The sequence below is a fragment of the Lactuca serriola genome, chromosome 9, assembly GCF_051521515.1.
Source record: "Lactuca serriola cultivar US96UC23 chromosome 9, Lser_US96UC23_V15, whole genome shotgun sequence".
In the NCBI taxonomy this organism is placed as follows: Eukaryota; Viridiplantae; Streptophyta; class Magnoliopsida; order Asterales; family Asteraceae; genus Lactuca; species Lactuca serriola.
The window spans coordinates 182567284-182582825 of NC_136416.1; the positions used below are offsets into that span (position 1 = coordinate 182567284).

General features: G+C 34.3%; 1 protein-coding gene and 1 long non-coding RNA gene across 3 annotated transcripts; one reads left to right on the forward strand and one right to left on the reverse strand.

Moving 5' to 3' along the window:
- Positions 1-1059: 1059 nt before the first annotated feature.
- Positions 1060-3097, reverse strand: LOC145073677 (uncharacterized). 2 transcript variants are annotated; one of them, XR_013691496.1, is made up of 3 exons: positions 2585-3097; positions 1582-1960; positions 1060-1371 (listed from the first exon to the last, which is right to left on the reverse strand). It is a non-coding gene; the product is annotated as an uncharacterized LOC145073677 (long non-coding RNA). The 2 variants fall into 2 exon arrangements; XR_013691495.1 differs by lacking the exon at positions 1060-1371 and having other exon boundaries at positions 1386-1960.
- Positions 3098-9465: 6368 nt separating this feature from the next.
- Positions 9466-10646, forward strand: LOC145076358 (uncharacterized). The gene is made up of 3 exons (XM_079022260.1): positions 9466-9951; positions 10026-10492; positions 10571-10646. Exons 1-3 carry the CDS (start codon positions 9466-9468, stop codon positions 10644-10646), a joined length of 1029 nt encoding a protein of 342 aa, XP_078878386.1.
- Positions 10647-15542: the final 4896 nt, after the last annotated feature.

The following is a 15542-nucleotide window of genomic DNA, read 5'->3' on the forward strand; positions in this document are numbered from 1 at the left end:
ACAACTTTCATTTAGACCCTGTCGGCTAATTCTCATTGTATCTTAGATTTACAAAACTGTATTCGAATTCGCCGCGCTTGAAGAGTAGAGACTAAGTTTTGTCCATATCTTTAACATACGGGCTCCGTTTTCGATGTTGTTTATATCCACGCATTGGTATTTATGAATACTACAACATTCATTTAGATCATGTTGGCTAATTCTCATTCTATCTTAGATTTACAAAACTGTATCGAATTTGCCGCACTCAAAAAGTAGAAACTAAGCTTCGTCTATATCTTTCGCATACGAGCTCCGTTTTGACATTCTTTTTTTCCATGCGTAGGTAAAAACGAGATCTACAACTTTGATTTAGACTCCGTCAGCTAACTCTTGACCGACCTTAAATTTAACAGGAGGAGGAGATTAGACTGTTAAATAACCGCGAAAAATATGTAACTCCTTCATATGGACTCCGTTTTCGTCTATCTTTTTACCGTTGAGTTCCTATTAATGAGATCTTCAACTCTCATTTAGGTCGCGTAAGCCAAAAAAACCCTCAAACTAAAATTTGAGTTTCGGGCCGTGCACTACTAAGCCAAATCTTAGAAAATTCATAACTTCCTTATACGATGTCACATTTGGGCGTTCTTTTTTTGTATGTTCTCGGTTTAACGTGTACTTCAACTTTTGTTTAGATCACTAAGGCTAAAAAGTCCTCTATCGAAATTCACTATTTACGTCTCCCGGTGCCGTGCCGGTTTTGCCGAAAAACTTTGACGAGTCATAACTTCTACGTTATAATTCAGATTTCGGTGTTCTTTATATGTACGGAACCCTTGTAACATATAGTACCACTTGAAAAAGATTAATCCTTCTAAATAATCTTCCATCAAAAACTCATTTTTGATGCTTTATTGTCTCTAAATTGACTAGCCCGGATATGCGGGCGTTACACAAAAACCATACTCCCCTGCCTCAATTGGCTGATGACTCCATGATTATAATTTATTTCTGATTATAGGACCGCCTTTGATAAACAAACTTGATTGGGGGATTATAAATATTTAAAGATAATGATAATCATTAAGCATAAGCCATGAGTCATGGCTAGCCAAATCAATCTAGAAATTAATTATGTTATCTCCGAACATCATTTTCATTGAGCATCAGTCATGACCTCTGCATAGTCCATTGTGATAGCCATTGGAATTTTAACATTTCATAGCAGTATCTTATTTTATTTGTATCTTGATTATAAATTTCAAACTATACAACCAGTTTATGTCCATCTCAATGCACCACAAGGCTATTTACATGATAACCAAGAACAAATGAGCTTCAAAGAGTCACTTGGACATTTAAACAACAGTGATTCTAGACAGCATGAATCTGCAACATTGCAATACATAAAAAAATGATATATTGATGTAGAAAACAGTTATTAAGGAGGAATCACAATTTCTGATTTTTCATAGCCTCTAGGTATTTTAAGAGACCAGAAATTTTCTTTATCTTCATAATATTTTGCAAATAAATAGATTTCCAAGAAACTAATTTGAACTAGAATCAAACATAAATAATCCTAGCTTGCAAGAGTACCTGGTTTGCAATTGACTTGCAATCAAAAATCACATAACCTAATTAGAAGCAAGATTTCCAAAAACAGTATACCATCAGCATCTCCATCAAAAATAAAATCGAACTCATAAAAAATTTCCATCACATCTCAGTAAGGGGTTTTCTCAAAAATCATAAAGAATAAATCTGGTTCAAACTATGCCCTTTAAATGCCAAAAATAGAATTAATAACTCAATATAACTCGGTTGAGAATCATAGAGATCCAATAATCTAATAAGCCAATGCATCTAAAATATTCATGGGATTCTTGAAAATACAGAGCCTTGTTGCTAAAGAGTGCAAACCTTTCAAGTACAGGAAGATCAATTACATTAATTGGAGACCGATTTTGGCAGGAGACTGCAAAAAAAACCCACCATAAATAAAAAAATCAGTAGAAGAGTGTATCAGATCCCGTCTAACAAAGATAATTACAAGCCATAAGAACTCAACTAATCACTTGATACACAAATTTTCTATCAAGAATGATTCTAGTATAGTAAGATAGGCCTTGGACAAGCTAAGTATCAAACTTCCATCACTAATAAGAGCAAGTATCATAGGCGACATTCCGGTCCTTCCCTTTGAAGGCACCATAAACCACCGTCGTCTACTCTCTCCACCTCTATCTCCCCCGATTGGAAATCAAACAACAGAAATCAACAAAAAAATGCAATTTTCTGCTTAAAGGAACTATACATGTTGATTTTCTAACTTTTTTCACTGTAGAGATCAACCTATGCTAGAGCTTTGATGGATATGAAGAATAAAAAAATAGAAGGAGGGTGTTTTCTTGAAAAGAAAACAACAACTAACATGCAATACAACCTTAACAACCACAAATTAGGATTTCATTGTACAAGAAATCTACAACTAAACAAAAACCAGATCTTTACTAGCAAGGATTCGACCATGTGCGTCTGGAAGCAGCAAACACTGGTATGGTAGAAAAAAAAAAAAAAGGAAAATTGATTTTTATCTTACTTCAGTAAATCGAGAGAGATATAGAGATGATTATGTGTTATTCCAATATTGGAGATAAAACTGGATGGTGGTGACGACATAAATGAATAGGGGTGGGGCTAGTGTAAGGGTTTCTAGATCGAGATACATATACAAAAATGTTGGAGAAGGGATGATTAATGGTGATGATGTCAGGATTTGGAGGTTGTAAGGGTTGTTGATCTTCCAGTCAATTTTTAGGGTAAAATAGGCGGATCTTTGAAGAGAGACAACAACTTGGAGATTTTTCGAGATAGATAAATGGTTGTGGATGATATGAGGCTTAGGATATAACAGGAATTAGTTTCATTATTGGAATTGAAGAGACGACGTTGTTAATGTTGTTCAGCGGGTAAACGAAGAATACATGTTGAAGTTCAACAAAGGAAGACTTAATATATATAAGGTGCAGTAGCGAGATATGAGAGATACAGGCCGAGGATGGGGGAAGGGGTTAAAATATAAGCTGATATATTGGTGATGTTGTTTGATACGATAGGGAGAGATTGGGTCAATCCTAATCAACAGTTGTATTGTTTTCTTGAGTTTTTCAATGGTTTTTTTTTTCTACAATGCATAAATTTATTGTACATGAAATTCAACATTGGAGGATAAATGCTTATTAATATATATATATATATATATATATATATATATATATATATATATAGAGAGAGAGAGAGAGAGGGAGGGGGAATGTATATAGACAACCAAATATATTTAAAAATATATATAATAACAAAACTGAGAAAAAAGAGGGCCGGAAATGTAAAAAGAAAAAAAGTAAAAGACTAAAAGTGTAATATTTCAAATGGTCCTTATGTAAAATTTCACAAATAGTCTTTAAGCAAGTTTGATAGAATGGCAGAAATAGTTTTTATCCAAAATTCTTTCAACTTAACGACTTAATCTAACGACCATTAAAATTAAGGACCATTTGTGTGCAAGGTTTTCTCCGTATGGACCATCCATGGGAAAAAAAGTTTCTTAAAGACCATTTCAGGGAAAACTGTAAAACTACAGGACCATTCATGTAATTTACTCATATATATATATATATATATATATATACACACACTAATGGTAGACCCGCGCAAAGCAGCGGGGTGCATAATTTCTTTCTGCGATATGTTTCGTTTATAAACATTTTATGCCCCAAAAGAAAGTACATGTCGAAGACAATAGAATCCAACGTGGACGTTAGTAGTTGTAGGGAAAGTGTTTCATTAGTTTAAAATTCCTTAATATAGATGTCTACGAATGAGCTTTTCGACCAAAAAATCTAATAGGAATCGAAACTGAACCGGAATCAGAATTTGTTATTCGATGTGGTTCTCGGTTCTCCCTACTCCATTATTTTTTATTTTCGGTTATTTTTCAGTTAGTAATTAGAACTGGGTAGGGGAATCTTGATTCTCCAAATCCATCACTTTTAGTTATCAGTTATTTCTGTCTCATGGCGGTTTCAAAACCGCACACATGTCTAGAAATTTATTTTCATTTTGTTGTTAATTATCAAATTAAATATTAAAAAAACCAATTGTATTGTACAACTTTTAACATTTTTATTTAAAGATTAATTAATTTGGTAATTGTATAATCAAATGCAAGATTGGTTTAAAATAGAAAGTTATTATATTGTTATTCAATATAATATTTTGGAGATGTTTATTATATTGTTACCCGGCATGATATCTACAAAAATAACAATATATACCTAACATGACAATACCAATATGTAATTGTTGGACTGAAGGGGAACCACTAAGAAAAATATGAGTAATCTATTATATATAATTAACATTTTCAAATAAAAAAGCAAACGACCACAATTCTGACTTCATGTTTTTATATATCTGACAAACTAACCAATAAATAAAGAAATTTTCCAACTTTAGACATAGATACAACAACTAACAAATAATATTTAGCTGCCAAAGAAGCAGCAAACAAACTCCATTCTAGATGATTTCTCAGTAGTAATTTGTAAGTAACATAAATTGCAAGGAACTTTGCTAGAATAAGAAACAAAACCCAAAAACATTTTAGGCATCACACCTTAAAATTGATCAGAAGAGGCGATAAGCAAATCCAACCAAGATGATTTATCAGTAGCAAGGTGGATATCCTGAAACAGCAACGAACTTTGTTCAACCACAGTAAGAACCATAATAGGCAGCAATCCTATGCGATTTATAGCCTTCAGCAGAATCTAGATATATATGTGAATCAACATCAACATCTTAAAAGATTAAAATTATTTAAAAAAAATATATAATAACAAAACTGAGAAAAAAGAGGGCCGGAAATGTAAAAAGAAAAAAAAGTAAAAGACTAAAAGTGTAATATTTCAAATGGTCCTTATGTAAAATTTCACAAATAGTCTTTAAGCAAGTTTGACAGAATGGCAGAAATAGTCTTTATCCAAAATTCTTTCACCTTAACGACTTAATCTAACGACCATTAAAATTAAGGACCATTTGTGTGTAAGGTTTTCTCCGTATGGACCATCCATGGGAAAAAAATTTCTTAAAGACCATTTCAGGGAAAACTGTACAACTACAGGACCATTCATGTAATTTACTCATATATAAAGACCATTTCAGGGAAAACTGTAAAACTACAGGACCATTCATGTAATTTACTCATATATATATATATATATATATATATATATATATATATATATATATATATGTGTGTGTGTGTGTGTGTGTGTGTGTATGAGCGTTCAATCGAAAATAATTCTTATTGCAAGAACATTTAAGAACAAATTTGCACAGTTCATTCAAAAAAAATATTATTGATTTCTTTTAGAACTTATATATAACTTATTAATTTAATTATATAGAAAATAAAATTTTAACCCACCTATCCTACCCCCACACCCCACCATACGTTATATTTTCATTTATCATAATGTATTGCATCTCAGTTGAAGCTGCACCACCATGACTGTTGGACCGCCACCTACCGTCGTTGGACCGCCAACCGATGTCACTAGAGTGCCACTCCATCTAATCTTCGTGAAATATCGCCGCTAAACACCTCCAATCGTCTCTTCTCTTCCTAAACCAACTCCTTTTGCAGCTCATCTTCCTCCACCAGAAAGGTACCTCGTTGGAAACTAACTTGTCAGAAATTACCTCCTTCTCAACTCCTTTCTAATCTCGTTTTCATCACCAGATCTAGTTTCATTCACCTCCATGAGTCATTACATCTGGATTTTAAGTTGAATGTCACCAGATTTGGTTTTCGATCTTCACAAAACAGATCTCGAATTCGGAGAAATGGCCATCATAATCAAATACTTTCAGAGGTGATTGAGATGAGGTAAGGCAGGAGGTTCGGTTCCTACACAAGTTACCGAACATCATCACTGAAGGCGGTGATTGAGATCGAAAATACCAAACTAACCTTACCTAGGGTTTTCATCGGCCGTAGGTATGGAGGAGGTGCAGATGAGGTCAGGCAGATGCACTAGATTGGCGAGCTAAAGAAGTTAATGGAGAATTTGAGTCTCTAGCTTCGTTATTTGTTGTTTCCTAACATCATGCTGCTCTGCAACATGGATTGGATCTCCGTCTTCTCCAGAGAGGAAAGATTCTTCATTGCAGTGAGCCATCGGAGAACAACACATAAACTACATTTCCCTTTAAGGGAATATGACTTATGAAGGTAATTAACTTTTCGGTATGTTCACATCTGGGTAACTATCTTTTTTTTGTACAAATCTAGGTAACAAACTTGTTGGAAGTGTTCACATATAACCAGTAGGACCTGCTATAGCAGGTTAAATCCTAAATGTGAACGGTTTCAACAAGTTTGTTACCTAGATGTGTACAAAAAAAAATAGTTACCCAAATATGAACAAAACGAAAAGTAAAAATTAAATTACATGAATGGTCCCTGTGGTTTAGGGGAATTTGTGTTTTTGGTCCCTAACTTATTTTTTTTAACTTGGATGGTCCCTACTGTTTATTTTTGTTGCGCGTTTGGTTCCTGTCTTACCTAATGAGACTATTGTGCCTTATTAATTTATTTTTTAATTAATTTTCTTATTTATTTATTTATTTTTTGTATATTAAAAAAAATTAATAGACCACCCTACTGTTTATTTTTTAATTAATTTATTTTTTTAACTCGGATGGTCCATACTGTTTATTTTTGTTACGCGTTTGGTTCATGTCTTACCTAAAAAAACTATTTTGCCCTTATTAATTGTTTTTATTAAATTTTCTTATTTATATATTTATTTTTTATATATTTACAAAAATTAATATACCTCACATATTTGTATCTCCTCACCGTAATCCTGAAACCACATTTAAGAAATTTAATTTGAGTCTTACCGGTCACCATCTCATCTCTCATCTTCCCAAACTTATATTTCTTTTCCATCTTTAGTAACATCGACGTCTTCACCATCCTTCTTTTTTGGTACTTCAACTCTAGCGAACCAACACCATAACCTACAGTCTCTTCATCTTTAATGGGTTGCGGTATTGATTCGACAGAGTTGAAAGACCAAAAAAAGAAGTGATGATGAAGACGTCGATATCACTAAAAATGGAAAATAAATAGAAGTTAAGAAGGATGAGAGACGACATGGTGAGGAGATACATATATGCGGGGTCTACTAATTTTTCTTAAATACATAAAGCATAAGTACATAAACAAGAATATTATTTAAAAAAATAAATTAATAAGGGCACAATAGTCTTTTTAGGTAAGACAGAGACCAAGCTCGTAACAAAATTAAACAGTAGGGACCATCCGAGTTAAAAAAATAAATTAATTAAAAAATAAATAATAGGGATCATCCGAGGAGATACAAATATGTGTGGTCTATTAATTTTTTTAAATATGTAAAAAATAAATACGTAAATAAAAAAATTAATTAAAAAATAAATTAATAAGGGCACAATAGTCTTTTTAGGTAAGACAGGGACCAAACGCGCAACAAAAATAAATAGTAGGGACCATCCAAGTTAAAAAAATAAGTTAGGGACAAAAAATACAAATTCCCCCAAACCACAGGGACCATTCGTGTAATTTAATTTTTACTTTTCGTTTTGTCATATTTAGGTAACTATTTTTTTGTACACATCTAGGTAACGAACTTGTTGAAAGCGTTTACATCTAGGATTTAACCTGCTATAGCAGGTCATAATGGTTATATGTGAACACTTCCAACAAGTTTGTTACCTAAATGTGTACAAAAAAAATATAGTTACCCTGATGTGAACATATCGAAAAGTTAGTTACCTTCATAAGTCATATTCCCTTCCCTTTAACTACAATAAAATATATTAAATTGAAAAAGTTTGATATGATCGTTCATGACCTATTCAGTTAGTTTTAAAGGTCAAAAGTTGTTTTGAAAAAGTTGCAAAAAAATCAGGTTTTTCTGATTTTTTCAACAAAGTTGATTTTCCTTTTATAAAAATTCAAAAATAGGTTTTAAAATTGTTTTGTCAAACATCTTTTGGCTTCTATCTTTTTCTAAAAGATCTTTTAGCTTCTCAAAAACTAAGCCAATCACCCCTTAATCTGATGAACAATAACTGTTGTAAGATATCACCATTATAATAAGGGAAAATGACTTGTAAGGGTAACGATGTTTTACCCGTGTTCACATTATACCATTCATGTTTTTTTTTTAACAAAAAATACCATTAAAATGTGTTTCCTGTACATATTTAACCATTGGTAACCGGATACAATAGGTATCCCGGTTTTTTCTTTATTTTTTTTTTTAAAAAAAATTATGTGGAAAATACGTGGCTCACCCCTGTCTCAATTAAACACCCTCACCCTCAATTAAACACTCTCAAAGCTCAATTAAACACCCTCATACCAAGATCGTTGTGTAGGGTTTTCTCAGTCGAAGGTTTCTTTGAGATCGATCATGGCTGGTCCGTCTAATACAAAAGGATCAACTTACATTCAAGTAGATGTTCATTACGATGGAATGTTTTCCCCCATTCCTCATTTTATATACTACTTGGATCAAAAAAACATCAATTACAGATGTCGATTTTGGTGGATTAAATTTCAAGGAGTTCATTTATGTTCTTGAGGATGTCACAAAGGGGAAGTGTCCTGTTGTCTACTACTGTCTTGGGCATAAGTCAATGCGTGATGGGTTGACACCACTGAAAAATGATGATGACTACAGGAGGTTTCTTGATGCTGCACATGGTAACGAAGGAAAGATTAATGTATATATTGATCACTACAACGATTCGATGCTTGACTGGATAGAGGAAGAAAAGGAAGAAAAAGGTGTTGATAGTGAAAGCTCTAATGAAGATAAAGACTCGGTCATGTCTGATGCTCTATCTATTGATCATGAACCCGATGAAGAGGTAATACCATTGACTAAATCCGATGATCCCTTTCTTAACTATATTAGTGTTGTCCCTAGAGATGATTTTCTTGATGAGGATGATGATTCAGATAATGGAACCAAAGAAGCCCTAATTTATCCTTTTCATGACACAACTTAGAAATGGGATACAATGCAACCCATCCTTGGTATGAGGTTTTGTAACCCTCAAGAACTTAAACAACTTGTCTCAAACTATGCAGTAGCAAACGGTTATAACCTTTGGTATGAAAAAAATGATAAAACTAGGTTGCTAGTCAGGTGTTGTAAAACTAGTGAAGGAAAGGCAGCATGTCCTTTTAGACTATGGGCTACTTGGATGAGCAGTGAAAAGTCATTCCAAATTAAGTCCTTAATTAATGAGCATAACTGTGCTAGAACCTTCAAGTTTGGGTCAGTTGTTACTTACTCATGGATAGGGAAACATTTTGTTAATGATATTTTAGAAAATCCCAAAATGAGTTGCAGGGAAATGAGGGATAAAGTTGGGGAAAATTTCAATGTGAAGGTTAGTGTTGGACAATGCAGGAATGCAAAGAAGTTTGCACTTAATGAGATCGAAGGCAGTTTGAACACACATTATGAAAAATTATGGAGTTATGGAGCTGAGATATTAAGAGCTAATCCAGGGTCAACAGTGAAAATTGGGACGGATACAATGCCTGATTCCACAATTTATTTTTCTAGGATGTATGTTTGTATCAAAGGTGTAAAGGATGGTTGGATTGAAGGATGCAGGAGAGTTATAGGTGTAGATGGTTGCTTTTTAAAAGGTGTTTGCAGAGGTGAGCTTCTTTCAGCTGTAGGTAGAGACGCTAACAACCATATTTACCCCATTGCTTGGGCAGTAGTTGCAGTTGAGAACAAAGAAACTTGGAAGTGGTTTCTAAACTTACTACTTAAGGACATTAACATGGGAAATGGGGCAGGATTAACCTTACTTTCTGACCAACACAAGGTATTTATCCTAACTGTTTTTTAATTGGTTACTGCTCTATTTATCTTAATGTTATGTTTATCTTGCATGTTTAGGGTCTTATTGAGGCTGTTAAAGAAAGAGTACCAGATGCTGAGCATAGGCAATGTGCTAGGCACGTGTATGCTAATTTCAAGAAAAAATTTAAGGGTGCTGCATATAGGAAGCTTTTTTGGAGGGCTGCAAAGGCCACAACTGTGCAAAGGTTTGAAGGTATAATGAAAGAGATTAGGGTGATTGATGTACAAGCATATGATCACTTGATGGAAAGAGATCCAAAATCCTGGTCTAGGGCTTTTTTTGTATTGGACAGGTCTTGTGATGCCATTGAGAATGGTATTTGTGAATCTTTTAATGCTGCAATTGTGCATGCTAGGAAAAAGCCGATTATAACAATGTTAGAGGAAATTAGGAGGTTTGTGATGGATAGGATGTATTGTAAAAGATTGAAGGGGCAGAAATGGAATCTAGCCATATGTCCATCTATTAGAAAGAAAATAGTGGACAAGAGGAAACATCTAAGGTATATATACTTTATTTTATAGGTATTGGCATGTAATTCCCAAGTACTAATTTTATACTATATTCCTTTATTTTATAGGTATTGGTATGTAATTCCCAGTGGAGTGCAACAATTTGAGGTGAGGTCAGTACATGAGTGCAACAATTTGAGGTGAGGTCAGAACATGTGCATGTAGAGGATGGCAACTAAGTGGAATACCATGTATACATGCCATGGCTGCTATTAGTTATCTAAATGAGAATGTGGAAGACTATGTGGCAACTTGGTTCACAACAGAAATGTTTGGAAATTGCTATAAGTATACAATTAATCCTATAAATGGAAGTGAAATGTGGCCATCTTGGGAAGGTCAACCTATGTTGCCCCCGAAACGTAAAAGATTACCTGGCAGACCTAAAGTCAACAGGAAGAAGGCTGCTTCAGAAAAAGAAGGTCGACATACTATTAGCAAGAAAGGGGCTATTATAAAATGCAGCATCTGTAGAGAACCAGGACACAACAAAATAACATGTCCACTGTCCAAAGAAGGTTTTTTTCATATCAAGTATCATTCATTTACAAAAAATTATAAGTATTATCTATTAATGCATTATAAACTTTACTGTAGGACCAAGTACTAAAGCCAAAAAGAAGAAGGGTAAACATGTTCCTGATGTTGAGGATGAGTCTGAATTTGAGATTGAAGAGATGGCTGAAGTTGAAGATGAGTATGAATCTGAGTCTGAATCTGAGATTGAAGAGCTGGCTGAAAATGTTGATGAACCTGATCAGGGACAAGTTGATGAAGCTGCTGTTGAACCTGCTATTGAAGCTGTTGTTGAACCTGCTGTTGAAGCTGCTGTTGAAGCTGTTGTTGAACCTGATCAGGAACAAGTTCATGAACCTGATCAGGAACAAGTTCATGAACCTGTTGTTGAGCATGAATTGGAACAAATTGTTGTTGAACCTGTAATTGAAGATGTTGAGGAACCTGCTGCACAACCTGTTGTTGAAGTTGAACAAAGAGCACAACCATTGAAGAGGAAAAGGAAATACTCAGAGAGGATCACTGAAGTGGCATTAAGGAGGGTGGTCATCACCAAGGATGGATGTGGTTTAAGTGTGAATAAACCTGTTACACTGGAATGATTCCCTTTGATGTAAATTTGCACATTAAAAACTGTGCTTTTGTTTGTTTAGGGCAGAAATTACTATGCTTGTCTTTTGCATAAAAACTATGCTTGTCTTTTGATGTAAATTTGCACATTAAAAATTGTGCTTTTGTTTGTTATTACCCCTTAAATATAATCTATATCGTTCAATGTTGCTTTTACATAGGATTCCTTCTTTTTGACCATTATGCCCTTCATATTATTTTTTACCATTATTCACATTAAATCATATTCAAACATAAGATTCTGCAAAGTTGTTTGCAAAGTTGCTTTTACATAAGATTCTTTTTGACCATTATGCTCTTAGGATTCCTTCATTTTGACCATTATGCCCTTCTGCACATTAATGGGTAAAATTTTGCAAAGTTGTTTGTACAGGGGTAAAATTCTGCACATTATTTATTACCCTAACAAGACAATGCATGAATGCTCATTCAATGTTGTTTGTACTTAAGATTAAATCATATTCAAACTTAAGAATGTACATCAGTCAATTTAGCAACAACAAAACATGTTCATTCAATCATATTCAGCAAAACAACCATAATATCCGATTACAATTTGACATTTATGCCCTTAAAAGTGATACTACAAACAACATAAACAAAACAATTACATATGTTTTGAGACTGCTAATTTTCCTAATTATCTTATCAAATTCTTCATCTGTCTTCTTTTTGTAAATATTGAAATCATGGTCCATAATTGCAATCCTCACTTCACAAGATTGTGCCCTCACTTCACAGGATTGTGCTCCCACTTCATCTCTTTTCTTCTTGTTGACTGTATCTTCTTCATTAACCCATTCCCAGAATTTGCATTTAATTTTTGGGTTATCCTAAAACAAATATACGAAAATTATTGAAAAGACATTACTACATATAGATTAAACCCGACATACCGTTGAATTAGGGCAAACCCTAAACTCTTTTCCAGGATTATCTTTGGTCGTTGAAGTCCAGATACGAGAAGGGTAGCCACAATCACAGGGATTTGCAAAATCAAGTTTCGATTTTGATTTGATTTTCTTCGATCTGGTGCTGGAGTTGTACGTAGAGGAGGAAGCCATGGATTTGAGAAAGCTGTTACAGTCTTGAAGAGTGAAGAAGAAATCGTGCTTTGAGAGTGTTTAATTGAGGGTGAGGGTGTTTAATTGAGATAGGGGTGAGCCACGTATTTTCCACATAATTTTTTTTTTAAATAAAGAAAAAACCGGGATACCTATTGTATCCGGTTACCAATGGTTAAATATGTACATGAAACACATTTTAATGGTATTTTTTGTTAAAAAGAAACATGAATGGTATAATGTGAACACGGGTAAAACATCATTACCCTTATAAGTCATTTTCCCTTATAATAATAACTTTAAACAAAGGTAGCCTTTTACTTTTGTAAAAGGCAGATTTGACTTTATTTTTCTTTTTGTCATATAATATATTTATGGTTATTGAAGAGAAATGGACTGTATCGTTTTTTTATCATATTAGATACGAAATTTTAACATACATCCATTTATATACGCATATTAGTTAGTTGAATGATACTATTTGTTTTTCTTTCTGTTTTTTATTTATATTTGGATAACATAAATTAAAATAGTCTATTAAGTTTAAGATAACTATATATTGATTAGATTAATCACATTGTAACATTTCGTTTAAAAATAAAATAAATTAAACTAACTATAAATAAAATAAAATAAATAAAAATAAAATAAGTAAATAAATAAATTAATAATAGCCCTAAAGCAGTAATAATTGATCAGTGTTAGCAGGGGAGTTAAATGTTATAATTTAAACAATTTGGAGTCTAATTTGTATCAATTGGACTTGAAATGTAAAAGAATTTCATGACCAATGATTGTTTGGCGAATTATGGACCTAAGTTGAGAAGTGATTGTTAGGGAGGGACTAAAACTTAATTTTGGGCTTGAGTTGTTTTTGGACAGAGTCATAACCCGTCGCCTTCTTCTGGGCATTCATTTAAAAACGCAACTTAACAAACCCTAACCTTAAACATCATCTCAGCTACCACCCTTATACCTCATTCCTCCCACCGCCGCTGCCACCTTCAGTCAGATTTGCGCACCTCCCTCTTCTCCAATTCGTTTTACGAACAGCCACCACTTCTCCTACTGCCGGCAAAGACGAAGGCTGTGAATGACTAGAAGTTTCAGGTGGTTTCATCTGTTCTTAGTAAGGCTAAACCACGACTCACCCTCCTCGGCTTCTTTTATGTTAAGCAATGGTCTACCCGAAGAATACCATCGTCGTCTCTGCCCGTACGAATCTTCTCCCATTGCTCCAGTCGTTGTACCACCCCCGATGAGGGCTGTTGTGGATGCGTTGTGGGTGTGTTTCAGTGTTGTTGCCCATGATAGGCGGGTTGTTGGCTGAAAAATCAAGTAGAAAGACCACCATGGCAGCCAACCACGGTAGCCACCGCCGGTCTGCCGCCATTTTCGTTTTTCTGCCACCATCAGCCACCATATGTGGGTGGTTGTGTACGTTTATTAGTGTGTGTGTGTGTGTGTGCACTACAAGGATATAACACTTTGCAGACGACACCTACTCAGACGACGTATGTCGTCGGCAAAAGTCGATCTATAGAGACGACATGTCGTCTGAACAGAGTTTTCAAACATTGACCATATGTTGTAGACCAGAAAAGATATAGAGACGACATGTCGTCTGCATAGGTTCGGCGGGAAGAGGCAAAATATTAGCGGTATATCAAATTTCTATCCCGACGACATGTCGTCGGGAGGAGGAATTAAAAACATATTTTCGATTTATTTTAATTCTTTGCCGCAGAAAAGCAATACGATGCCGTTTTTGTCAGCCTGTGCAGACGACATGTCGTCTCTATAGGGTGCTTAAAAATTAATTTTGATTTATTTTTTATCCAGCTTGCAGAAATAGAATACGATGTCGTTTTGGTCAAGCTATCCAGACGACATGTCGTCTGGAAAAGGTGGGACCGATCCGCGTGAAAACCATATTTTATTTTATTTTATTTTTTAATGAAACGAAGTGAGACAACGTCGTTTTCATTTACCTATAGAGACGACATGTCGTCTGGACAGCTTGGGCGGGAAAGACAAAAATTTTCGCGGTCATCTGAAACTCTATGCAGACGACAAGTCGTCGGTATTAGGTACGACAAATTGAATTTTGATTTATTTTTATTCGATATTGTAGAAAACCGAAACGACATAGTTTTCTGAAACTCTATGCAGACGACAAGTCGTCTCTATAGAGTAAGAATCCAACGTGGCGATCCGCATGAAAATTTTAATTTCTTTTAAAAAAGACAAAAGATAAAAACGACGTCGTCATTTGAACCCTATACAGACGACATGTCGTCTGCATAGGTTTTTACCCTTACAAAGGTATCAGTGCATCGTTCATTGTTTAGTTGCAGTGAGCGATACTCTTTCTCTCTTGAACTCAACCGACGATTTTGCACCATCCTTCACCTGTTCACCACCGTTCTCGACCACCCCACTCCTCCCAAGTTATCTTCTTTGCTACAACAGGTAAGGATGAGGTTTTTGGGATTTTGGGATTTTTTTTTCTTTTGTTTTCTTATTCTATGCTTTTCCGGTGCCCACTAGCCACCACCGAAGGACCACAATCAAATCCGACCACCGGAATCCGGCCATCACATCAAGAAGAACAAAACAGGTTAGTGTTTTTTTTCTCTGTTTTCTAATTTTTTTTGAAATTTGATATATGTTTGATTTCATGTTTATAATAGGTGATTTGAACATGAAGACTTGTTTTTTGTTTCCTAATTTTTGTATTAGATGTTTAGTATTTTTTTTATAATTGGTGATTTGAACATGAAGATTTTACGTACTGGGTTTGTTTTAAACAGGTTAGTATATTGTTTTT

Excerpts from the sequence above, each read along its gene's own strand:
- LOC145076358 (XM_079022260.1), top strand. The coding sequence starts at position 9,466 with ATGAGGGATAAAGTTGGGGAAAATTTCAATGTGAAGGTTAGTGTTGGA. Across the intron at positions 9,952-10,025 it reads TACTTTCTGACCAACACAAG|GGTCTTATTGAGGCTGTTAA; the intron begins GTATTTATCCTA and ends TTGCATGTTTAG. Across the intron at positions 10,493-10,570 it reads GACAAGAGGAAACATCTAAG|GTATTGGTATGTAATTCCCA; the intron begins GTATATATACTT and ends TTTATTTTATAG.